We start from the raw sequence: 22,734 nt of genomic DNA on the forward strand, positions 1-22,734 counted from the left end.
GTTCAGCGGAGGTTATATGGCTATATGTATGGTTACTCCTATTCTGATTTCACCTGTTCCTGTTTGGCATTTGTCATGTTCATGGTTTCTCTCAGGCATGAAATCTAACTGACAACGTAACACTATATCAACACAAAAAGTATCTCAGTTGGTAGAGCATGGTGCTAAGATGGTGGGTTCGATTTTTTTATATTAAAAGTAGAATGTGAAAATACTACCTCAGGACCGCTTTTGATTTAACCATTGACTCATTGGGTACATGTGAGCTTATCGTCAGTGCAGTACAGTCAATGTGCTGCACAAAACGGAGAAAACTGTCAGAAACGGAGTGAAATGGCGAGGTACTATTTGAACTTGTCTAATAAGAAACTGTTTTCTGTTGCAAAAAGTTTTGCTACGTTGTGTCCTAAATGTGAAAATGCACCACTCCATGTTATGATTTTGACTCTTTTACAGATGGACACATTTGAAGAATCTGGAACCCCAACAATGAATTATACCTCTGACAGCTAGATTTTATTAGCAGCAATATGACCACTTACATTTCTGCAAAGTATTATGTATTTTTGGTTCACATTCCATTTTTGTATTAAATAAAAATGTCCTTTAATCTGACCATTTTATTGAAAGCACATTCTTATTCAAACCATTATATATGGTTAGTATACTAATGCATGGATTGTTGGATTCAACTGGGACTGGGTTTGTTTCTTATCTGGAATTGCTGACAATAGTCACGTAGGGGAAAAAGCAGTGTAAAGTACCTTGTTATATGAATACACATGTGCACAGTCATAGTGACACACCGAACTCTGACCCCCCATCTCTCTCTCTCTGTGTGTGTGTGTGTGCGCGCGCCGCGCGTGTGTGTGTTGAAGTGTTGAGAGCTTGCACATATCCTCTGCTCTAGTGCTTGGAGGTTCGCCTTATCATATTTCTGGGACTTCCTGGATACACTAAACTACATGCACAATAAGTCAATATAGCTCCAATATTTGTGGCAACCATGCTAATTATGTTTTAGGCTATAGCCAAATATACTTCTACGGCAACGGACAGCTAGAGGATAGGGACACAACAAACTAGTCAAACTCGTCTGCTCAGTTTTGGGATTTCTACCCCTGCCCGTCGCCCAGTAGGAAGCCGAAAAAAGTGTCAGTTAAAATAACAGTGAAGAAAAAATGTGTTCAGTTGTAAACCGACTGAAACCTGCTCTGGCCTACAGGCTGTGGCTCCAAACAACCAGGTACTCGCGTAAAGTTCCAGCCCACATCGGCCCGGGTTTACGCATCAGCAAGCAGCCTCTTGAATCGGTCATCATACGACCTTACTGCTCCAGGATGGAGTTGGGAAAAGGACCTTTCTTCAGGCAGGTGAGTTAGCCACTGCAATCATTTATATTTTTAGCTTTTGGCCAAAGTTTGGCATGCTTAAAAGTTCTATGGCTGAAGTTTCAACTGGGTTCCGCCGACTTGTTGAAAGTACAGTGAAAATATGATTTTTTTGTTCTCAGTGCATGTAAACAAGTATTTTGCAATTGGTCAACATGAGAATTAGGGGGAACGTATTTTCCAGGCATCCTTCGTTATTGCATTAACAAAAAAAGTGGAACAATGGAACGTTAGTAAACTGTAGTAGAGGGGGCGTGTTCAAGTCGCCACTCGTACGGAGGACAATGTTTACACATTTTCTGGCAAAAAAAAATCACTAGATTTGTGATAACTCAAATCTAAATAAAATCTAAATAAACCAAACTTAACTAGATAACCAGGTGAAACCAAGAAAAACGTAACTAATTACATAACACAAGTACGCCATCTTCATGCTTGTGTGAGACTTGATATTCTGGATTTCGGGGGCGAATAACACTGTCTACCGGTTTGCTAGTTAGCTACCAGTGTCGCCTCCGTCTGATGTGTACCGGAGCGTCTTTCACTCCCGCTTGCCGAACACTCTGCCCTCGCCGTCGTTAGCAGAACTGCGAGAAAACAGTGCCCGAAATGCGGGGGCGGAGTACACGGTCTACCGGCGTGCTAGCTACCTCTCCCACCGGCTGTGTACCGGAGTCCTAGCTTGTTAGCTAGCACCCAGTGTTCTAAACGCCTACTAACTATCCTCGTCAACAGGAATGCGGGAAAAGTGCCCGACAAGCATGGGCGAAGGACACTGTCTACCATTACCCTTGCTAGCCACCGGTGTTGTCGCGCCCCCCCTCTCCTTCTTCTGTGGAGTTTATCGGCGGTTGGCAACTTTATGGTGCATTACCGCCACCTACTGTACATAATCGCCTCCATACGGGAGTCAGCTTAAAAATGGACCAATAGAAGGATAAAGAGGGGTTCCTGCAATGCCCACATGTAGGACCGCCTCAAAGTATGAAAATCCACCTTGACGGTGACTCTTGACACAGAACTGCAGCCAAAAACAAACCCCTTATCACCATAAAAGACTACACACCCATATATTATCATCCACGATCAATATACAGGCATGATGTGTGTTATGTAATAGCATACTGTACTGCCCCCTCATCTTTTATAACCTATGGTTACTCACTCACCTGTATTTGCTTGTTCCAACCTTTTACAGCTGTTTGAGTCAGTGAGCAGCACCTACACCTATCTACTGGCTGATACAGAGAGCAGGGAGGCGGTCCTCATTGATCCAGTACTGGAGACAGTGGACAGGGATCTGAAACTTGTAGAGGAACTGGGTTTCAACCTGAAAGTGGCAGGTAACTTGGATGTCACTAAAACATGGACAAACACACAAGCATGCACTCGCTAGCACGAGCACGTCAACACACACATTGACATGCACTCACTCACCCATCCACTTACACACTAACTCACTCCTCACACACACACACACACACACACACACACACACACACACACACACACACCACTAATCCTACATCCATTTTGATCTCCTTGTTTATCCTATCCTTGTTTAAGATGACATATGACTCACACTGTACCCTGTCCCCCCCATTAGTGAACACTCACTGCCATGCAGACCACATCACAGGCACGGGACAGCTGAAGAACAGGCTGTTTGGGATGAAGAGTGCCATCTCCAAGCACAGCGGGGCCAGTGCAGACATCCTGCTATCAGAGGGAGATAAGATCAGCTTTGGCAAACATGTGAGGACAGACCTACCTGCAGCCATATAGCTATAGAGAATACAGTATGGGTCTGGGCCTACCCCAATTTGTGGTCACCCAAAATCCATGGTCCTGGAGAGTCATAGGTTTACATTTTTTATTATTTTTTCAATTGAGTACGAGTGCTGGGCTGAAACAAAAGCCTACACATCATGTACTGTTACTCTCCAGGACCAGGGTTGCTGTCCACTGCTCTAAATGCTTCAGCTGTATTCACCTTCTTCATCTCTCCTTCACACTCCCTTTCTCCACTTTACTTCCCCCTCCCTTGTTATCTGTAATCCCTCTTACTGCCTCTCTCGTCCCTCAGTATCTGACGGTGAGGGAGACTCCAGGACACACAGACGGCTGTGTGACGTTGGTGACAGGGGACCAGAGCATGGCTTTCACCGGGGACACGCTGCTAATCAGGGGCTGTGGAAGGACAGACTTCCAGCAGGGTAACGTTAACCTTTTCCACACTACTAAGCTAAACCGAGCAGAGCCAAGACAAAATGTACTGCAATGCACTGGACTGGTTGGGCATCCACAAGACTGAATCCATGCTGAACTTGACAATGTGAAAAGAAAGTATCTAAGCCAACACAGTACTATAGTGTGACTCAGTCATATTCTCTCTGATTTTTGACCTCTGTGTTGATATATCTAGCCATGGAGTTATTATCAGGCTATATCACAGACTTTCATCCCTATACACTATTGTTTCCCAATTCTTTGGTCAGAACTGTTTTTAAACAATGCATGAAAAGTTTGTGGATCATTGCCTCACCCACACTTGTTGCGTTTTATGCTTAGTGGACACAAGGTGGCAGTATTGTAGTCTGATCACAAATAGTCACTGAACCATAGCCTACTCCTGGGTTACGTTCAATAGAGCATGCAACGGAAAACGTTTTGGAACGGAAAAACGTAAATTAGTGTTTCTTATCAGACAAGTCCAGGTAGTCCCTCCCTGTTTCAGTCCGTTTGTTTGGGGTCCAATGAAAACAACCCTGATCTGTTTGTTTATCTACTTCCCAGGCTGCTCTAGGAGGCTCTATGAATCAATCCACCAGAAGATCTTCACATTACCTCCTCAGTGCCTCGTCTTCCCTGCACATGACTACAAAGGTTGACAAGACATCCTCTTTATGCAATAGTGTTATTGTATTCCAGTGTAATGTGTATATCCCCTGACCCCTTTCCTTGCAAGATTTCCTTTTTTACATCTATGCTCTTGGGGATAGCCTCACCAATAATTTCGTACAAGCATACCCAGAAGGCTTGTATACTCTCACAGTGCTATGACTATCCTTTCCATAGACTTTACGAAGTTAACTTGTCCAGTGTACTGTACCACCACTCTTCACCATTTGTCTACTTTAATTTTCAACTCTGTTCTCTTCTGAGTCATACCTAAGCCAGATCAGACTGTGTGTTCTACAGTTGAGTGTAGTCATTGAATCATCACTGTGTTGTATTGCTAACAGGTCTGTTAACCCTGTGCTGCAGGTCAGACAGCCTCCACCGTGGGCGAGGAGAGGAGGTTTAACCCCCGCCTGACCAAGAGCGTGGAAGAGTTTATGGACATCATGACCAACCTGAACCTCCCCAAGCCTGCTAAGATAGGTATCTCAGACAGTCCACCCTCTGCAGCGATTCTATTACAATAGAAGCTGTTATTGTGTATGATATATTATATTACTATAGGGCCTATTATTATCTAGATTATATGCAACTATTGTATTACAATAGAGTTATTATCAGTGGTCTTTCACCTCACTTAAACCTTATCACGGGAATGAGCATGACAGAGCTATCTGTGAAGAAATGGCAATATGTTACACATACTGCACTCTTTCAAACTGTCCTTCGATTTGATTACTTGTTAGTGTAAGCTCTTCTTAACTCACTGATAGAAACAAGATGTTGATTTGTTATTTCTCTCTCTGCCAGATATTGCGGTGCCTGCAAACCTGGTGTGTGGACTCCATGAGGTTTGAATGTCAAATCGATTTCAGGATTTCACTTTAAGCACTATTGGGAGGAAGAGGGAAATGATTTTCACCCAGCCACAACTTAATGTTGTATGTATTTTATTTCCAATTTGAACATGCATTCCTCCTTGTTTGCCTATGGGGGAAAAAAAGCAGTGGTCATGATTTGGTGGGTGTACAGATACTGAAATTGTATAGTAAAAGATGCATTAATGATAATTGAACATTGCCATGTACATTGTAACATTTTATAATACAATCTCCTGGAAAAATGTGAACATTAAGATGACCTAGGTTTATATTAAATCAAGATTGTTCAAATGTAAATGTCTGAATTAACGTTTCTTTGACTACACCTGTATAAATTGTAGAATTGCAGTGTAACTTATTGAAAATGCTCTTATACAATGAGGGAAAAAAATATTTGATCCCCTGCTGATTTTGTACATTTGCCCACTGACAAAGAAATGATCAGTCTATAATTTTAATGGTAGGTTTATTTGAACAGTGAGAGACAGAATAACAACAAAAAAATCCTGAAAAACGTATGTCAAAAATGTTATAAAATTATTTGCATTTTAATGTGGGAAATAAGTATTTGACCCCTCTGCAAAACATGACTTAGTACTTGGTGGCAAAACCCTTGTTGGCAATCACAGAGGTCAGACATTTCTTGTAGTTGGCCACCAGGTTTGCACACATCTCAGGAGGGATTTTGTCCCACTCCTCTTTGCAGATCTTCTCCAAGTCATTAAGGTTTCGAGGCTGACGTTTGGCAACTCGAACGTTCAGCTCCCTCCACAGATCTTCTATGGGATTACGGTGTGGAGACTGGCTAGGCCACTCCAGGACCTTAATGTGTTTCTTCTTGAGCCACTCCTTTGTTACCTTGGCTGTGTGTTTTGGGTCATTGTCATGCTGGAATATCCATCCACAACCCATTTTCAATGCCCTGGCTGAGGGAAGGAGGTTCTCACCCAAGATTTGACGGTACATGGCCCCGTCCATCGTCCCTTTGATGCGGTGAAGTTGTCCTGTCCCCTTAGCAGAAAAACACCCCCAAAGCATAATGTTTCCACCTCCATGTTTGACAGTGGGGATGGTGTTCTTGGGGTCATAGGCAGCATTCCTCCTCCTCCAAACACGGCGAGTTGATGCCAAAGAGCTCCATTTTGGTCTCATCTGACCACAACACTTTCACCCAGTTGTCCTCTGAATCATTCAGATGTTCATTGGCAATCTTCAGAGGGGCATGTATATGTGCTTTCTTGAGCAGGGGGACCTTGCAGGATTTCAGTCCTTCACGGCGTAGTGTGTTACCAATTGTTTTCTTGGTGACTATGGTCCCAGCTGCCTTGAGATCATTGACAAGATCCTCCCGTGTAGTTCTGGGCTGAATCCTCACCGTTCTCATGATCATTGCAACTCCACGAGGTGAGATCTTGCATGGAGCCCCAGGCCGAGGGAGATTGACAGTTCTTTTGTATTTCTTCCATTTGCGAATAATCGCACCAACTGTTGTCACCTTCTCACCAAGCTGCTTGGCGATGGTCTTGTAGCCCATTCCAGCCTTGTGTAGGTCTTCAATCTTGTCCCTGACATCCTTGGAGCTCTTTGGTCTTGGCCATGGTGGAGAGTTTGGAATCTGATTGATTGATTGCTTCTGTGGACAGGTGTCTTTTATACAGGTAACTAGCTGAGATTAGGAGCACTCCCTTTAAGAGTGTGCTCCTAATCTCAGCTCGTTACCTGTATAAAAGACACCTGGGAGCCAGAAATCTTTCTGATTGAGAGGGGGTCAAATACTTATTTCCCTCATTAAAATGCAAATCAATTTCTAACATTTTTGACATGTGTTTTTCTGGATTTTTTTGTTGTTATTCTGTCTCTCACTGTTCAAATAAACCTACCATTAAAATTATAGACTGATCATGTCTTTGTCAGTGGGCAAACGTACAACATCAGCAGGGTATCAAATACTTTTTTCCCTCACTGAAGAAGGTTCCGTTCATGGTTTAGTATTCATGAATGCTGACTGACACAATTGAGCTCTTCCACATGGCCTTTCCAGCATCCCCAAGTCAAGGCAATACACACACACACATCCTCTACACACACACAGTACTCTGACTGTTGCCAGCCATGGCCTTTTTGCATACCAGGAAAACCTAACTCTTCTATTTGCATTTGAAATCACTGTGGGCCAAGTTTCCATTGCGAGAGTCCAAAACTGGTCATTGCCATGCCTTTGTGTGCTTGTTTCTCTATCTGACTTCTATCTACCACTTAATTATCCGGTATCATCCTGTTATTCTCTCAGCCGCTTTATATAATACCATATTATAATGTCCTGAATACATCAACATAATCGGCTTAGCCTTAGGATTCCTCTTAGCTGTGTGTCTAGCCTAGTAGCATACTACATTCGTTTTTGTCCCACGGTCCATTGACTAGTCTACCTGGTAGACAGGTTTGGGGAGATGGGAGTGTCTGGCTCTGACTCAACCATGTCTCTGTCTCTGAACCTGCCTGATGATTTCATAATAATGGTCCACTGTGAGCTCATACTTCTCAGATACTTCTCAAAGGTACTGTATCCTTTCTTCTGTATGTAAATATTTGAGTATGGTTACTTGAGCAGTTCATGCCTTTGATGCTGTGACAAAAGTGACCGCTTGGTTTTGACTGCATTGAAAGACACCGGACACACCATGTGCGAAATGACTGAACTTTTAGGTTTCTACTGTACCCTTCGGATGGAAATAGAGAAGATGTATTCAAAGTGGGAAAAAAAGAAAGAACTAGAAGTCTGAAGAAAAGATGACATTGTGTTGTTGTCACATACATCTTCACACCACTTCATCTGCCAGCTGTCCCTGTCACCACTAGAGACAAACAGAACACCCATATTAGGCAACTCTTTTCTCACCTACCGACTGACAGAAACGCCCGCGTTCATTGTTTTGAAATGCACAGGGTGTAACCAGTGTTGCCATCACGCCTAAGCTATGTTTTATTTTGAACTTAAAAAAAAACAACATACATAGACAAACAATATGCAACTTAACATGTTGTGCCACAGTGTTTCGCCTGTGAAAAGGGCACTATTCTTTGACTTTGTTGTGCGTTTTTACAATTCACCAGCTGTTCGTTCACCCAGTCTGTACCCTGCCCCTTCCATCTGCTCTCTCTTTTACCCCATTCACTCTCTTTGCCCACTCACGGTCTGCTACCAACCCTGACTCCAGGCATTCTCTCTCACCCTGTCCACATGCCCTTGTTTAGGGGAAGACTGAGGGAATAATCTATGATTACACTATCAGCTCATTGAGACAGAACTGTTAAGGGGGCAGGGGCTGATAAAGGCCCTTGGGTATAGTAAAGAGAGTGGAGGAGAGATTTACGTGGCAGCTATTGATGCTTTCCAAGGGCCCTTGGCATTGAAAGTGATACAAGACCCGCGAGGTGTGTTGGCAGTGTGCCAGGCCAAACTGCTTTTGCTTTAGCCTATAGCGAGCCTATAACGAGGGCATTACAATGACAAAGCCATGTCGTCGCGGGAAATCCCAGAGCAAGAGTTCTCATTTCGGTGCGGAGCCCCCTAACAAACAGACCACAGAAACTGTGTAGTCAGTTAGTGACGCGCTCAGGCGCATTTTCACACCAACCTTGTGTCTGTTAGTGTGCCCGCCTCACATGCATTCCATTTCACCTGTTGACGACGACAGCTCACTACGATCTGTCATTTTCACTGGGAGTGATTTGAAAGGATTTAATCAAACCAGAGCGGAGAAAGGAAAATAGAGACATCAAAGGAATCCAGGCGGGATATGACAGCAAACAGAAACTCTGAAAGTTCTCTGGATATAGTTCGTATGATTGAAAGCGAAAGCGCGCGCCCGGTCCAAACCCATCACTTCTTTATTTAGTCACTGTTTTTATGAGCGTCTATTTTCTTCAAATTCAGCGTCAACAATACACGTTCCCCACAACAAAAACGCTTTTGAAGAGAGAACGGCATATTCTCAGGTAAGGCATTAGTTCTGTGTTTCTGTTCTGTGTCGCTGTAGTTTGATGCATTGTAGCTGGTGAATGATCGCGATTTGATAACACTAGGATTATTATTATTCCACAGTAGCTACCTACAGTGTTAATTATCTACTTAAAGTGGTCGTCTGTTTATAAATGGACTTCATTGGTGTCATGAGAAGGTATGATGTCACTTTGAACTTGACAGAGCATGTAAATAAATGGAACACAGAATCTCTATAATTGTTTACAGTACGCCACTAGGCTACTGTAGCCCACTTTCTAAACTATTTATATAAATAAACGGTAGGCCTATGCCATTTATATAAATTGACTATTTTAAATAATACAGCTATCATTAGTCTGTTAGTTCACACCAAGCCAAATAGCCTACTTTTTAAAAAACTATTTATGCAAATTGTGTACATGCTTTAACTTAAATAACAACTTTTCGGGGGGGTTTAGTCGTTTTTAAAATGTCAGAATGCTTGGCTGTATGATTATGAACATCCAGATACTCAAGATTCTATGACAACGTTCTATTTGATTACCCAATATTTGGGACTTTGTGCTTGAGGTAGTTAGATGGGCTAAACATGTCCTCCAGGCCTATAGCTTTTCAATGTGTCATTTTCACTGTGAAGATATGAGATGACCCGATGTGTTTCAGTTCAAACATGTTTTTCTTAATGTCCCAAACCTCCTTTCCCATGGCATCCTCAGTTTATGTAAACTCACATTTGTTTACCAGACTCTTCTGATATATGCTGTTTATCATTGTTTATCATTTCCATCGGGCGCATCGTGTAAACAAAGGAGAGGGGGAGTATAGGATGACGCTGACAAGAGGTGGAGAGAAAAGATTGCCTGGGTGGGTAGCCATCAGGGGAGTCGAGAGCACATATCTCTCTTCTGTGTTCAAATCTCTCCTTCTTTCTTTTTCTCTCACGCCCCCTTTTTTTTGGCTGCACTTGTACAGACATCTCTATATCTGGGAGCTAGCCTGTCATTAATGGGTCGTTATTTCGCTGACCTCAGAACGGAGAGATTTGCTCAGCCCACTGGAATCTCTGCTAATGTTGTTGAACTAGCATATATTCAAAGTCTGTGTAATTAGTGGTGTCTTCGGACCATTCCAGTCAATTTTGCAGTGTTGAAATATGCACAAGTCACATTTGCTGAATTTTTCTATTAATGCAGTGGTATCATAGTGTGATAATCTACTTTATTGGAGAAACAATTAGGCCTATAGGGTATCTTACTTGCTAATTAACATACAGGAAATACAACTAATCATCTTCCCTAACAATCAATGATCCTAGCTTGTATTTTAATCTTCAACCCTTTGGTCCCATAAAAACAAAAAAAATCTATTCCCCAACAGTAGCCAGTTGGCTCAGCTACAGTATCATTCTAGGAGTCTAACAATAGGCCTATCTGCCCTCACACCTAGAAGACAGTTAGTCATGATATCTCACCTCTCATCTGACAGACAAGAGCTGTCCAGCCTTGGTTGTATTCATTAGGTACCAAAGGGAAAAAAACTGACTGAAGTGGGGAGGGACTTCCTGGACTTATCCAATAAGAAACGCTCATGTTTGTTTTTAAAACATGTTTGGGTGCCCTAATGAATATGACCCTGGTTCCTCTCACCTGCTCTTTCTGCTCAGGCTGCAGTGTGGTAATGACAGTTTCTTCTCTCGGCCCATAGTCCCCCTGTAAACTAGAGATCGGCCGATTAATCGGAATGGCCGATTAATTAGGGCCGATTTCAAGTTTTCATAACAATCGGAAATCGGTATTTTTGGACGCCGATTTGGCCGAATTTATTTTTCATTTAATTTTGATCAATCATAATCACTAGTTAACTACACATGGTTGATGATATTATTAGTTTATCTAGCCTGTCCTGCGTTGCATATAATCGCTTAGGTACACGTTGCTCCAACGTGTACCTAACCATAAACATCAATGCTTTTCTTAAAATCAATACACAAGTATATATTTTTAAACCTGCATATTTAGTTTATATTGCCTGCTAACATGAATTTCTTTTAACTAAGGAAAATGTGTCACTTGTCTTGCAACAGAGTCAGGGTATATGCAGCAGTTTGGGCCACCTGGCTCGTTGCGAACTGTGAAGACTATTTCTTCCTAACAAAGACAGCTGACTTCGCCAAACGGGGGATGATTTAACAAAAGCGCATTTGCGAAAAAAGCACAATCGTTGCACGACTGTACCTAACCATAAACATCAATGCCTTTCTTAAAATCAATACACAAGTATATATTTTGAAACCTGCATATTTAGCTAAAAGAAATCCAGGTTAGCAGGCAATATTAACCAGGTGAAATTGTGTCACTTGTCTTGCGTTCATTGCACGCAGAGTCAGGGTATATGCAACAGTTTGGGCCGCCTGGCTCATTGCGAACTAATTTGCCAGAATTTTACGTAATTATGACATAACATTGAAGGTTGTGCAATGTAACAGGAATATTTAGACTTAGGGATGCCACCCGTTAGATAAAATATGGAACGGTTCCATATTTCACTGAAAGGAAAAACATTTTGTTTTCGAGATGATAGTTTCCGGATTCGACCATATTAATGACCCAAGGCTCGTATTTCTGTGTGTTTATTATATTATATTTAAGTCTATGATTTGATAGAGCAGTCTGACTGAGCGGTGGTAGGCAGCAGCAGGCTCGTAAGCATTCATTCAAACAGCACTTTTGTGCATTTTGCCAGCAGCTCTTTGCAATGCTTCAAGCATTGCGCTGTTTATGACTTCAAGCCAATCAACTCCCAAGATTAGGCTGGAGTAACCGATGTGAAATGGCTAGCTAGTTAGCGGGTGCACGCTAATAGCGTTTCAAACGTCACTCGCTCTGAGACTTGGAGTAGGTGTTCCCCTTGCTCTGCATGGGTAATGCTGCTTTGAGGGTGGCTGTTGTCGATGTGTTCCTGGTTCGAGCCTAGGTAGGAGCGAGGAGAGGAACGGAAGCTATACTGTTACACTGGCAATACTAAAGTGCCTATAAGAACATCCAATAGTCAAAGGTATATGAAATACAAATCGTATAGAGAGAAATAGTCCTATAATTCCTATAATAACTACAACCTAAAACTTCTTACCTGGGAATATTGAAGACTCATGTTAAAAGGAACCACCAGCTTTCATATGTTCTCATGTTCTGAGCAAGGAACTTAAACGTTAACTTTCTTACATGGCACATATTGCACTTTTACTTTCTTCTCCAACACTTTGTTTTTCCATTATTTAAACCAAATTGAACGTGTTTCATTATTTATTTGAGGCTAAATTGATTTTATTGATGTATTATATTAAGTTAAAATAAGTGTTCATTCAGTATTGTTGTAATTGTCATTATTACAAATAAATTGTAAAAAATCGGCTAATTAATCGGTATTGACGGTTTTTGCCCCTCCGATAATCGGCATCGGTATCGGCGTTGAAAAATCAGAATCGGTCGACCTCTACTGTAAACCACCATAGCCTATCTCGGTGGGCTCTGTCATAGCTCTGAGGTCATACAGCTCAGACTGGTCACCATGTATTCCTGGGAACCTGATGTGTCAGGACACAGTGTGGGGATGACAGCTTCCTGATAGCCCTCCTTAGACTACCGTATCCCTCCATAGACCACTGAAGCATTGCTAAGTGGGCTCTGAGGTCATACAGCTGAGACTGGTATGGTCACTACCCACTGGGCATACACCGGTTGAATAAAAGTTGTTTCCACATAACTTCAATGAATTTACGTCGAACCAGGAATAGAAGTTGAATTGACCTCTGCCCAGTGGGTAGGGTCCAAAATGGCATCATATTCCCTATATGGTACCCAACTTTTGACCAGGTCAAAGGTGACCATAGGGAATAGGGTGTCATTTCTGACATACAAAAATGTATCATGGCGCTGGAGAGGATGGCTGCTGTTTTATTGGCTCTTAACCAACCGTGCTATTTTTTTTATTTTTTTTCGCATTGTTTCTAACTTATTTTGTACATAATGTTGTTGCTACAGTCTCTTATGACTGAAAATAGCTTCTGGACATCAGAACAGTGATTACTCACCTTGAATTGGATGAATCATTTTTCTTTAATGAGTCGGACGAGAGGGATTTACCTCAGACACCCGAACAGGCACTCATCCCTGTCATTCGCAGGAGAAAGAGATGGAGATTTCGCGGAAGGAGATTGGGGTGCCTTGTGAGGATCAGGCGATGCGTGGCTAATCTGGCTTTGCCATCCGTACTATTAGCCAACGCACAATCACTGGAAAATAAATGGGACAAACTAAAAGCATGTATAAGCTACTAACAGGACATTAAAAACTGTAATATCTTATGTTTCACCGTGTCGTGGCTGAACGACGACATTAATAAAATACAGATGCCGGGTTATACACTCTATCGGCATGATAGAACAGCAGCATCGGGTAAGACAAGGGGTGGCGGTCTATGTATATTTGTAAACAACAGCTGGTGCACGATATCTAAGGAAGTCTCAAGGTTTTGCTCGCCTGAGGTAGAGTATCTCATGATAAGCCATAGACCACACTATCAACCTAGAGAGTTTTCATCTGTATTTTTCATAGCTGTCTACATACCACCACAGACCAATGCTGGCACTAAGACCGCACTCAATGAGCTGTATACCGCCATAAGCAAACAGGAAAACGCTCAACCAGAGGCAGCGCTCCTAGTGGCCGGGGACTTTAATTGCAGGGTAACTTAAAGTAGTTTTACCTAATTTCTATCAGCATGTTAAATGTACAACCAGAGGGGGAAAAAACTCTAGACCATCTTTAATCCACACACAGAGACACGTACAAAGCTCTCCCTCGCCCACCATTTGGCAAATCTGACCATAATTCTATCCTGATTCCTGCTTACAAGCAAAAATTAAAGTTGGAAGCACCAGTGACTCGGTCAATGAAAAAGTGGTCAGATGCTAAACTACAGGACTGTTTTGCTAACACAGACTGGAATATGTTCCGGGATTCTTCCGATGGCATTGAAGAGTACACCACATCAGTCACTGGCTTCATCATTAAATGCATCGATGACGTCGTCACCACATTGACTGTACGTACATACCCCAACCAGAAGCCATGGTTACAGGCAACATCTGCACTGAGCTAAAGGGTAGAGCTGCCACTTTCAAGGAGCGGGACTCTAACCCGGAAGCTTACAAGAAATCCTGCTATGCCCTCCGACGAACCATCAAACAAGCAAAGCATCAACACAGGACTAAGATCGAATCGTACTACACCGGCTCCGACGCTCGTCGGATGTGGCAGGGCTTGCAAACTATTACAGACTACAAAGGGAAGCACAGCTGAGAGCTGCCCAGTGACAGGAGCCTACCAGACAAGCTAAATAACTTATATGCTCGCTTCGAGGCAAGTAACACTGAAACATGCATGAGAGCATCAGCTGTTCCGGACGACTATGTGATCATGCTCTCCGCAGCCGATGTGAGTAAGACCTTTAAACAGGTCAACATTCACAAGGCTGCAGGGCCAGACGGATTACCAGGACGTGTTGTCCGGGCATGCGCTGACCAACTGGCAAGTGTCTTCACTGACATTTTCAACCTCTCCCTGTCTGAGTCTGTAATACCAACATGTTTCAAGCAGACCACCATAGTCCCTGTGCCCAAGAGCACTAAGGTAACCTACCTAAATGACCACCGACCCGTAGCACTCACGTCTGTAGCCATGAAGTGCTTTGAAAGGCTGGTCATGGCTCACATCAACACCATTATCCCAGAAACCCTAGACCCACTCCAATTTGCATACTGCCCCAACAGATCTACAGATGATGCAATCTCTATTACACTCCACACTGCCCTTTCACACCTGGACTAAAGGAACACCTATGTGAGAATGCTATTCATCGACTACAGCTAAAGGCCCAGGTGGTAAGGGTAAGTAACAACACATCCGCCACGCTGATCCTCAATACGGGGGCCCCTCAGGGGTACGTGCTCAGTCCCCTCCTGTACTCTGTACTTCACTCATGACTGCACGGCCAGGCACGACTCTCCAACACCATCATTAAGTTTGCCGATGACACAACAGTGGTAGACCTGATCACCGACAATGACGAGACAGCCTATAGGGAGGAGGTCAGAGACCTGACCTTGTGCTGCAAGGACAACAACCTCTCCCTCAACGTGATCAAGACAAAGGAGATGATTGTGGACTGTAGGAAAGGAGGACAGATCACACCCCCATTCTCATCGACAGGGCTGTAGTGGAGCAGGTTGAGAGCTTCAAGTTCCTTGGCATCCACATCACCAACAAACTAACATGGTCCAAGCACACCATGACAGCTGTGAAGAGGGCACGACAATAACTATTCCCCCTCAGGAGACTGAAAAGATTTAGCATGGGTCCTCAGATCCTCAAAAGGTTCTACAGCTGCACCATTGAGAGTATCCTGACTGGTTGCATCACTGCCTGGTATGGCAAGTGCTCGGCCTCCAACCGCAAGGCACTACAGAGTGTAGTGCATACGTCCCAGTACATCACCGGGGCCAAGATTCCTGCCATCCAGGACTTGGCGGTGTCAGAGGAAGGCCCTAAAAATTGTCAAAGACTCCAGCCACCCTAGTCATAGACTGTTCTCTCTGCTACCGCACGCATGTTAAGCGGTACTGGAGCACCAAGTCTAGGTCCAAGAGACTTCTAAACAGCTTCTACCCCAAAGCAATAAGACTCCTGAACCCAGACTATTTGCATTGCCCCCCCCCCCTTCTACGTTGCAGCTACTCTCTGTTATTATCTATGCATAGTCACTTTAATAATTCTATCTACATGTACATATTACCTCGACTAACCGGTGCCCCCGCACATTGACTCTGTACCGGTACCCCCTGTACATAGCCTCGCTATTGTTATTTCACTGCTGCTCTTTAATTATTTCTTACTTTTATTTCGTACTTTTTTGGGGATGTTATGCATTTCACTGTTGTATTCGGCGCATGTGACAAATAACATTTGATTTGATTTTTGATTTGACATATAGTGCATTACTTTCGAACATTAAAGGAAATAGAGTGCCATTTTGGATGCATCCTAGGTATTCCAGGGCACCTGATCTGTCAGATGTCACAATGTGCTCATGGCTAACAGGTCAGGTGGGGGTTGGATAGTTTCGCTGTAATCCTTTGGAGAGTACTAGAGACCTGAGCAATACAGTAACTGTAGTCTATGGAAATGCCCTTTATTGTTACTGATGTAAATGTCCTTCATTGTTACACTTGACCGCTATTGACATTCTGTGCTAGCCCATTGTGAGGCTGGCAGACGAGACAGACTAGTCGGTTTGAATGGAGCACAATTCATCATAATCAGTATGTTGATTACATACTTCTCCGTCAATATGCAGAATGGCATACACAGATGACAGTAAGTTTCCTTTTTTAAGTCTTCTGGACTCAAGGAAGAGATACACTTTAGCTACTTGAACTGCTGGTGGGTTATGGATGTAACATTGTAACACCTGATGCCTTTCTTGAGGATAGTGCAGCAAAGTGCTCACCAATGCAGAAAATTCTGGTGTTTTTATGTTTCTCAGGTGACAGCAGCTTTTGCTCAATATCAGCCAGACAAAGGTTAAAGGCACAGTCCATACATTTGATTTTCACCCTGAAATTCTCTGGAAGACTGAGGGGGATGTGTTTGCTAGTGTACCCTTCTTAAAAAACTAAGAGTAAGACAAATATGACCAAACATGTGCAAATAATATACTTATACTCATTGGTGTAAATGGTTTTGTTTGTTTGTGTTTATACTTGGTCTGGCCACCAGGGACAGCGAGAGTGTGGACTGTCCCTTTAATTGAATGTCAGGACCAGGTCAACCCCTAGCAGGGCAGTTGTGTTCATGTGTTGTCTGTGTAACATTTTTCCCTGGTGCCCTTGCTTTGAACACATAGTGAAAACAAACCCTCTGCATTCACTCACGCATACAGCATGCCATACTTAAGTATCTTGTTTCTTAAGTTTGTCGCGCTACAGTGCCTTGTAAAAGTATTCACCCCCTTGGTGTTTTTCCTATTTTGTTGCATTACAACCTGTAATTTAAATATATTTTTATTTGGATTTAATGTAATGGACATACACAAAATAGTCCAAATTGGTGAAGTGAAATGAAAAAAATAACTTGTTTAAAAAAATTCTACAAAAATTAAATGGAAAAGTGGTGCGTGCATATGTATTCACCCCTTTGCTATGAAGCCCCTAAATAAGATCTGGTGCAACCAATTACCTTCAGAAGTCACATAATTAGTGAATAGTTATGGACGCTCAAGTTTTCTGTTTTTTTGTCATTGTCTTGTTTCACAATAAAAAATATTTTGCGTCTTCAAAGTGGTAGGCATGTTGTGTAAATCAAATGATGCAACCCCCCCCAAAAAAAAATCAATTTTCATTCCAGGTTGTAAGGCAACAAAATAGGAAAAATGCCAAGGGGGTGAATACTTTCGCAAGCCACTGTATATAGCCTAGCTCTTGTCACTTGTCTTGATTGTGAATGTACGTATGGTTTTGAATAGGCTACACAGTGCTTAGCCTACTTTTTCTTTGTCATTTCTCCATACAATTATATTGGGGAATTATGGTCACAGTCAGTGTGACTCTGTGAGAGACAGGCACTTGCCCTTCTAGTCTTAGAAGTGTTTAAAAAAAAAAAGAAGGTTGTTCTGAACCCAATGCCTGCAAGTTGTTGTTAAATTCGCGTGAAATATGTGTCATTTAATTCCCCGTTAACCTCTATGGGCTAGGTGGGACGCTGAAGTTTAACAGGATCCAAACCTGACCTCAAGTGGTTATTAAAGGGGCTAGAGGAAGACCATTGCCTCGTACACACACACACACACACACACACACACACACACACACACACACACACACACACACACACACACACACACACACACACACACACACACACACACACACACACACACACACACCAATCAGTGTCCTATGGCTGCTAGCAATAATTGCCCCTCAGGGATGAATAAAGTTGTTTGAATTGAATTGAATCACAGTCCTGTAATCCTGTTAACACAGGTGGGTCAAGAGTGAACAGACTTCCACTTCTTTAGATATGATTGCATATTACCAACTGCAGTGCGAGGGAGGAGGGACAAGTATGAATGAACTCCAATTGTGTACTTTTTTTCTCTATCTCTTTCTGTGTGTTTGTGTGTTGGTAGTAAGGATTGTGGAATCTAATTATTGTGGAATCCTTGCTTCTGTTCGTGTATGATCGATCACTGTTGAGAGGGCGTGTATGTTCTTGTGTGTGTTCTAGGGGTATGACGCTTCAACTGTTGCTGGTTATTGCTGAGTCGAGGGGAAAGATTAGAACTACAGTGTGAGAGATTGAGTGAGTGAGTCTTCAGACCTCGGACTTGAGGGTTACGCATTGTGTCACCTCCAGATAGGACAGTAGCTGGGGCCATAAACTGAAAATGATCGACACGACCATACCGACCATGCTGATATTGTTCATTACGATAAGTAGCCTATACTAGAGAAGTTTGAAATGAAATACATTTAGTTAATATGGGTGATTGTTAATGGGACACGTGATGGCTACAATCATCAATCTAGTTGTAGTAGTTTAAAGGGTAATACAAAAAAACTGGTGCACATTCATGTTATAAACTTATCCATCTATTTATCGGTATCGCATCATTTCAGGAAATCTAGCGCAACTGGATCGCACAGCTTTAACACACACACACACACACACACACACACACACACACACACACACACACACACACACACACACACACACACACGCACACGCACACGCACTCACTCCTTGGGACTGCCTCTGTTTCTTCCACTCTCTTATCTCTCCTGACACTCCTCTGTAATCAATACCTATTTTCAGCACATTAACACAAAAATGTTCAGCTTAATCTTCCTCTCTATTATACCTTTTCCCCTTAATTATGTCCCTTTCTACTCACTTTCTTTTCCATCCTTTTAAATTCGTCTCTTTGTGTTCTCTCCCTCCCTCCCGTCCTCTCTTTTCTCTGTATTGTTGTCCATGGGCCCTGGTCAAAAGTAGGCAATAGGGTGCCATTACAGACTCAACCCTGGTGTGTTTGTTTAGCTTTTGTTTTGTTGCTTTTAAATAGCATCTGTGTTGACATGACAGAATGGACTTTACTCCTGCATGACTCTCTCTCCAACACTACAGTCTCTCTTACTGTTGATAGTGTATCTCAACCGGATAATGCAAACGTCCGTTTGGGTCGTATGGATGTGAGTCAGTCTTGGTTTAAACAAAGATTTCTCCTCACCAGCATTCACTCTAATTTTGCCCTCTTCCCAAAGCATGACCTTCATGTGGTGTCCATTACATGTAATATCTACATTTATGGAATGGAAGTAACAGTAACTAATAACTTCACCATATGGAATTTGGCATATGGTATTACTAGGTCAAATATGTATGTGTAATTATGGGTATTGATGAATGGTAGCCATCCTCTTCAACATGCATGCACACACACACACACACACACACACACACACACACACACACACACACACACACACACACACACACACACACACACACACACACACACACACACGCGCACAATTAAAAACACAGTATATACATAGTTCCTGCATGCAGCCATACACTATTATTCTATAAACAACATAGTATTGTATGTTCTGTGTACAGCTCTGTGAAGATATATGCCACACACTCTGACTGTTTTTCATCTCCTCACTGGAAATATGACACTGGCCTCTGACATTTTAGAACCCACTCCCCCCCCCCCCCCCACACTTGTCTCCTCTCCTCCTCCACTCTCTGTCCCTCTCTCTGTCCCTCCTCTGCCTGTCTCTGTGTCAGTGTGCCAGTCTGATGTTTGGAAGCCCTCACTCATATCAGAGTTGTATATTTATCTCCATGCCGCCACTCCTCCAGGCCCCATCGCCTAATAAGGCCTGTGCAGGGAGAGAGAGAGAGAGAGAGAGCAGGAGGAGAGGAGCGAGAAAGGGAGAGAGGAGTTCAGAGAGACGGAATGAGAGGAGTAGAGAGGGAAAAAGGAGAGGGTGGGAAAGGTTTGGACAATGGGAATCCAGACTATTTTCCCACGTGTGTGTGTGTGTGTGTGTGTGTGTGTGTGCATGTGCATGCATGCATGTGAGTGTGTGTGTGTGTGTGTGTGTGTGTGTGTGTGTGTGTGTGTGTGTGTACTCGGATGCTGCCTGTGAGTGTGCACTCGGTTTGCTTGGTCGTTACATCATATTTGCTGCTATTTTACTACTGATTACACTCGTATGAGCAAGTGACATAAAGACATTAAATAACCTAGTTATCGCTGAGAATTCTCCATCTAAGACCTCACCAGTGATGCATATCGTTCATAATGTGGCTTTGTGTTGTGCGGGAGCAGTGTATAGTAGTACTATGTACAGTGAATAGTACTTCAAAGGTGAATCCTCTTGTTTCTATGTATATCTGTGTATGGTTATTGTAAGACCACATCATTGCACTGACTCAAATTTGTGTGCCATTCTTCCCCACAATGCACTTCAAAAAGCTGGGAGGTGAATAGGCATTGTTTACTGTACAGTACCCTCTGTCCATACAGCGAAAGCCTTGCGCTAACAGTCCTTGTCCTGAAATACAATCCCAAGCCACCTTCTCACATCCTGTGTTCTCTCCTCTCTTTCACTATCACTTTTTCCTGAGTGTTTTCTCCATCAACTGTAACATCCTTTCTGGAAGTCAGGGGGATATTCTGCTTTAAAGTGCTTAGTGCTGCTGACACACTGGTGTACTGCTCATAGTGTAGTATCACTTCTGTGAACTGTCACCTGGTTCCTTTTGCTCTTAACCATGCGGTGTATTGAATTACCACTATGTTCAGTGTCCTTGCCATCTGGGATCCTTGGGACGTCACCCCATTGAAGTTCACATTTAAAATGGGCAAGGTAAGGGGTACTGGTCAAGGACATCCAAGGATCCCAGATAGCACTAACCCTATTTCGTCAAGTCATCAAGTCATGTACAATCATCCCATCTCCTTCTATCCTTCTATCCTACAGAAATGCACCTTCACAATATAGACACCCCGAGGAGCCGATGGGAGCAGGGCTTGCGGCCGCCATGGGTCACCCGATTGGCTGGAGGGCAAAGCCCCGCCTCTTCAGGGGTGGAGTCAGACACAGAGAGCAGCAGCACAGAGAGTGAGAGGGTAAGGAGGAGTGGGTCTCACGTTAACTTGCGTCAGGTGGTTGGTTGGGTTGTTTGTTTATTCTGGTAATGTGGTCAGAGTCAGACGCTGCGATCCAAAGCGACTCATCATATACATCAGTGTATGTGTCCAACGCTGGAATTGAACCGGTAACTTTGGCGCCGCAGTCATCGCACTCTAACCAACTGAGCCACCGGAATGACTTTTAGATCCAGGTTGAATAGTCTCTTTTCAGTCTTCTGTGTGTCTCTTCTCTACCTCTCAGTCCCCAGCCAAACGTTTAGAGGCGCGGTCACCGAGGATCCTACTATTGCCCTCCATGCTGCAACAGCGAATCACAGAGATCGACCAGCAGAGGGAGGAGCTAAAGATAGAGGTGAGACACCGATGGATTAATGAATGAACCAAGTCAAACCCTGATTGTGTCTCGTATCAAACCGTTTTTATGAAGAGTGGTGGCTGTTCAGTAAATTAACCTGATGAAGTCTGATTCTGGATCTGTTCAAAACAAACCAACTCCTTTTTTCTAATGTCTCCTTCAAAGGCACATTCTGCATTCTTCTTTGTGGGACTGACCTCTCTATCTCTCTCCTGTCTGCCACTCCAGCTGCAGTTGGAGATAGCCCTGTTGGAGGGCGAGCTGCAGGAGGAGAGGAACGAGCTGCGCAGACACACTCTGGGTCTACAGACACTGCAGGAGGAAGGCAGGCACAAGGAGACACACAGACAGACGGACAGACAGAAGGTCAGTAGTACTGAACACACAAGGAGCATGAGAAGCCACGCAGACAGTCACAGACAGACTGACGGACGGTTAGCGGTACACAGACAGAGCGCCATTCAATACCATCCAAAGCATCCTGTCTTCAGGCGGTATGTTTGTATCTCATGGTTTGGGACTCGAGAGTGATATGGCCCGAACATGAGTAGCTATAGCAGTGAGGTAGACACCGAGTCACTCCATGTGACACTTTACACTATAGGCCTAAGCTATGTGATAGCGGAATGATCTGACAAACAGATGGATCTTTATATAAAGGGACGACTGTTCCCTCTCTCTCATCCTCCTCTTTTCTCTCTCTCTGTAGGAGCGAGCCAGTCTGGAGGTGGAGAGGGCCCGGGTTGAGGAGCTGAGGAGTAGGTTGGTGGAGAAGGAGACACTGATCCCCAGTCAGCCAGAGGGCCAGAGAGAGCAGCTACTGGTCCAACTACAACAGGTGATTTACTGATCCAGGAACAGTCACTGACTGGGGTGGTATTCATTAAGGCACGCAATGTTTTAAAACAT

General features: G+C 43.4%; 2 protein-coding genes across 2 annotated transcripts in view; both read left to right on the top strand.

Annotated features, from left to right (window-relative positions):
- Positions 1-856: 856 nt before the first annotated feature.
- LOC106605166 (persulfide dioxygenase ETHE1, mitochondrial) lies at positions 857-5,470 on the top strand. The gene is made up of 7 exons (XM_014200541.2): positions 857-1,373; positions 2,590-2,734; positions 2,998-3,146; positions 3,478-3,607; positions 4,188-4,277; positions 4,659-4,775; positions 5,103-5,470. The coding sequence occupies exons 1-7, from the start codon at positions 1,182-1,184 to the stop codon at positions 5,147-5,149; spliced, it is 870 nt and encodes a 289-aa protein (XP_014056016.2). The 5' UTR covers positions 857-1,181; the 3' UTR covers positions 5,150-5,470.
- Positions 5,471-8,628: 3,158 nt separating this feature from the next.
- LOC106605167 (pleckstrin homology-like domain family B member 3) overlaps positions 8,629-22,734 on the top strand; it is a 29,529-nt gene continuing 15,423 nt past the window's right edge. The window contains exons 1-5 of the mRNA XM_014200542.2: positions 8,629-9,172; positions 21,298-21,446; positions 21,712-21,822; positions 22,054-22,191; positions 22,535-22,663. Coding sequence (XP_014056017.1) covers positions 21,300-21,446; positions 21,712-21,822; positions 22,054-22,191; positions 22,535-22,663 — 525 coding nt within the window. The 5' untranslated portion in view covers positions 8,629-9,172; positions 21,298-21,299. The remainder of the gene's footprint in view (positions 9,173-21,297; positions 21,447-21,711; positions 21,823-22,053; positions 22,192-22,534; positions 22,664-22,734) is intronic.

Source organism: Salmo salar, chromosome ssa05 (assembly GCF_905237065.1).
Source record: "Salmo salar chromosome ssa05, Ssal_v3.1, whole genome shotgun sequence".
In the NCBI taxonomy this organism is placed as follows: domain Eukaryota; kingdom Metazoa; phylum Chordata; class Actinopteri; order Salmoniformes; family Salmonidae; genus Salmo; species Salmo salar.

What these genes read in the sequence shown, in the direction of transcription:
- LOC106605166 (XM_014200541.2), top strand. Translation starts at nt 1,182, where the DNA reads ATGTGTTCAGTTGTAAACCGACTGAAACCTGCTCTGGCCTACAGGCTG. An exon ending in TTTCAACCTGAAAGTGGCAG is followed by an intron (nt 2,735 to 2,997) that starts GTAACTTGGATG and finishes CCCCCCCATTAG; the next exon opens with TGAACACTCACTGCCATGCA. An exon ending in AGATCAGCTTTGGCAAACAT is followed by an intron (nt 3,147 to 3,477) that starts GTGAGGACAGAC and finishes CTCGTCCCTCAG; the next exon opens with TATCTGACGGTGAGGGAGAC.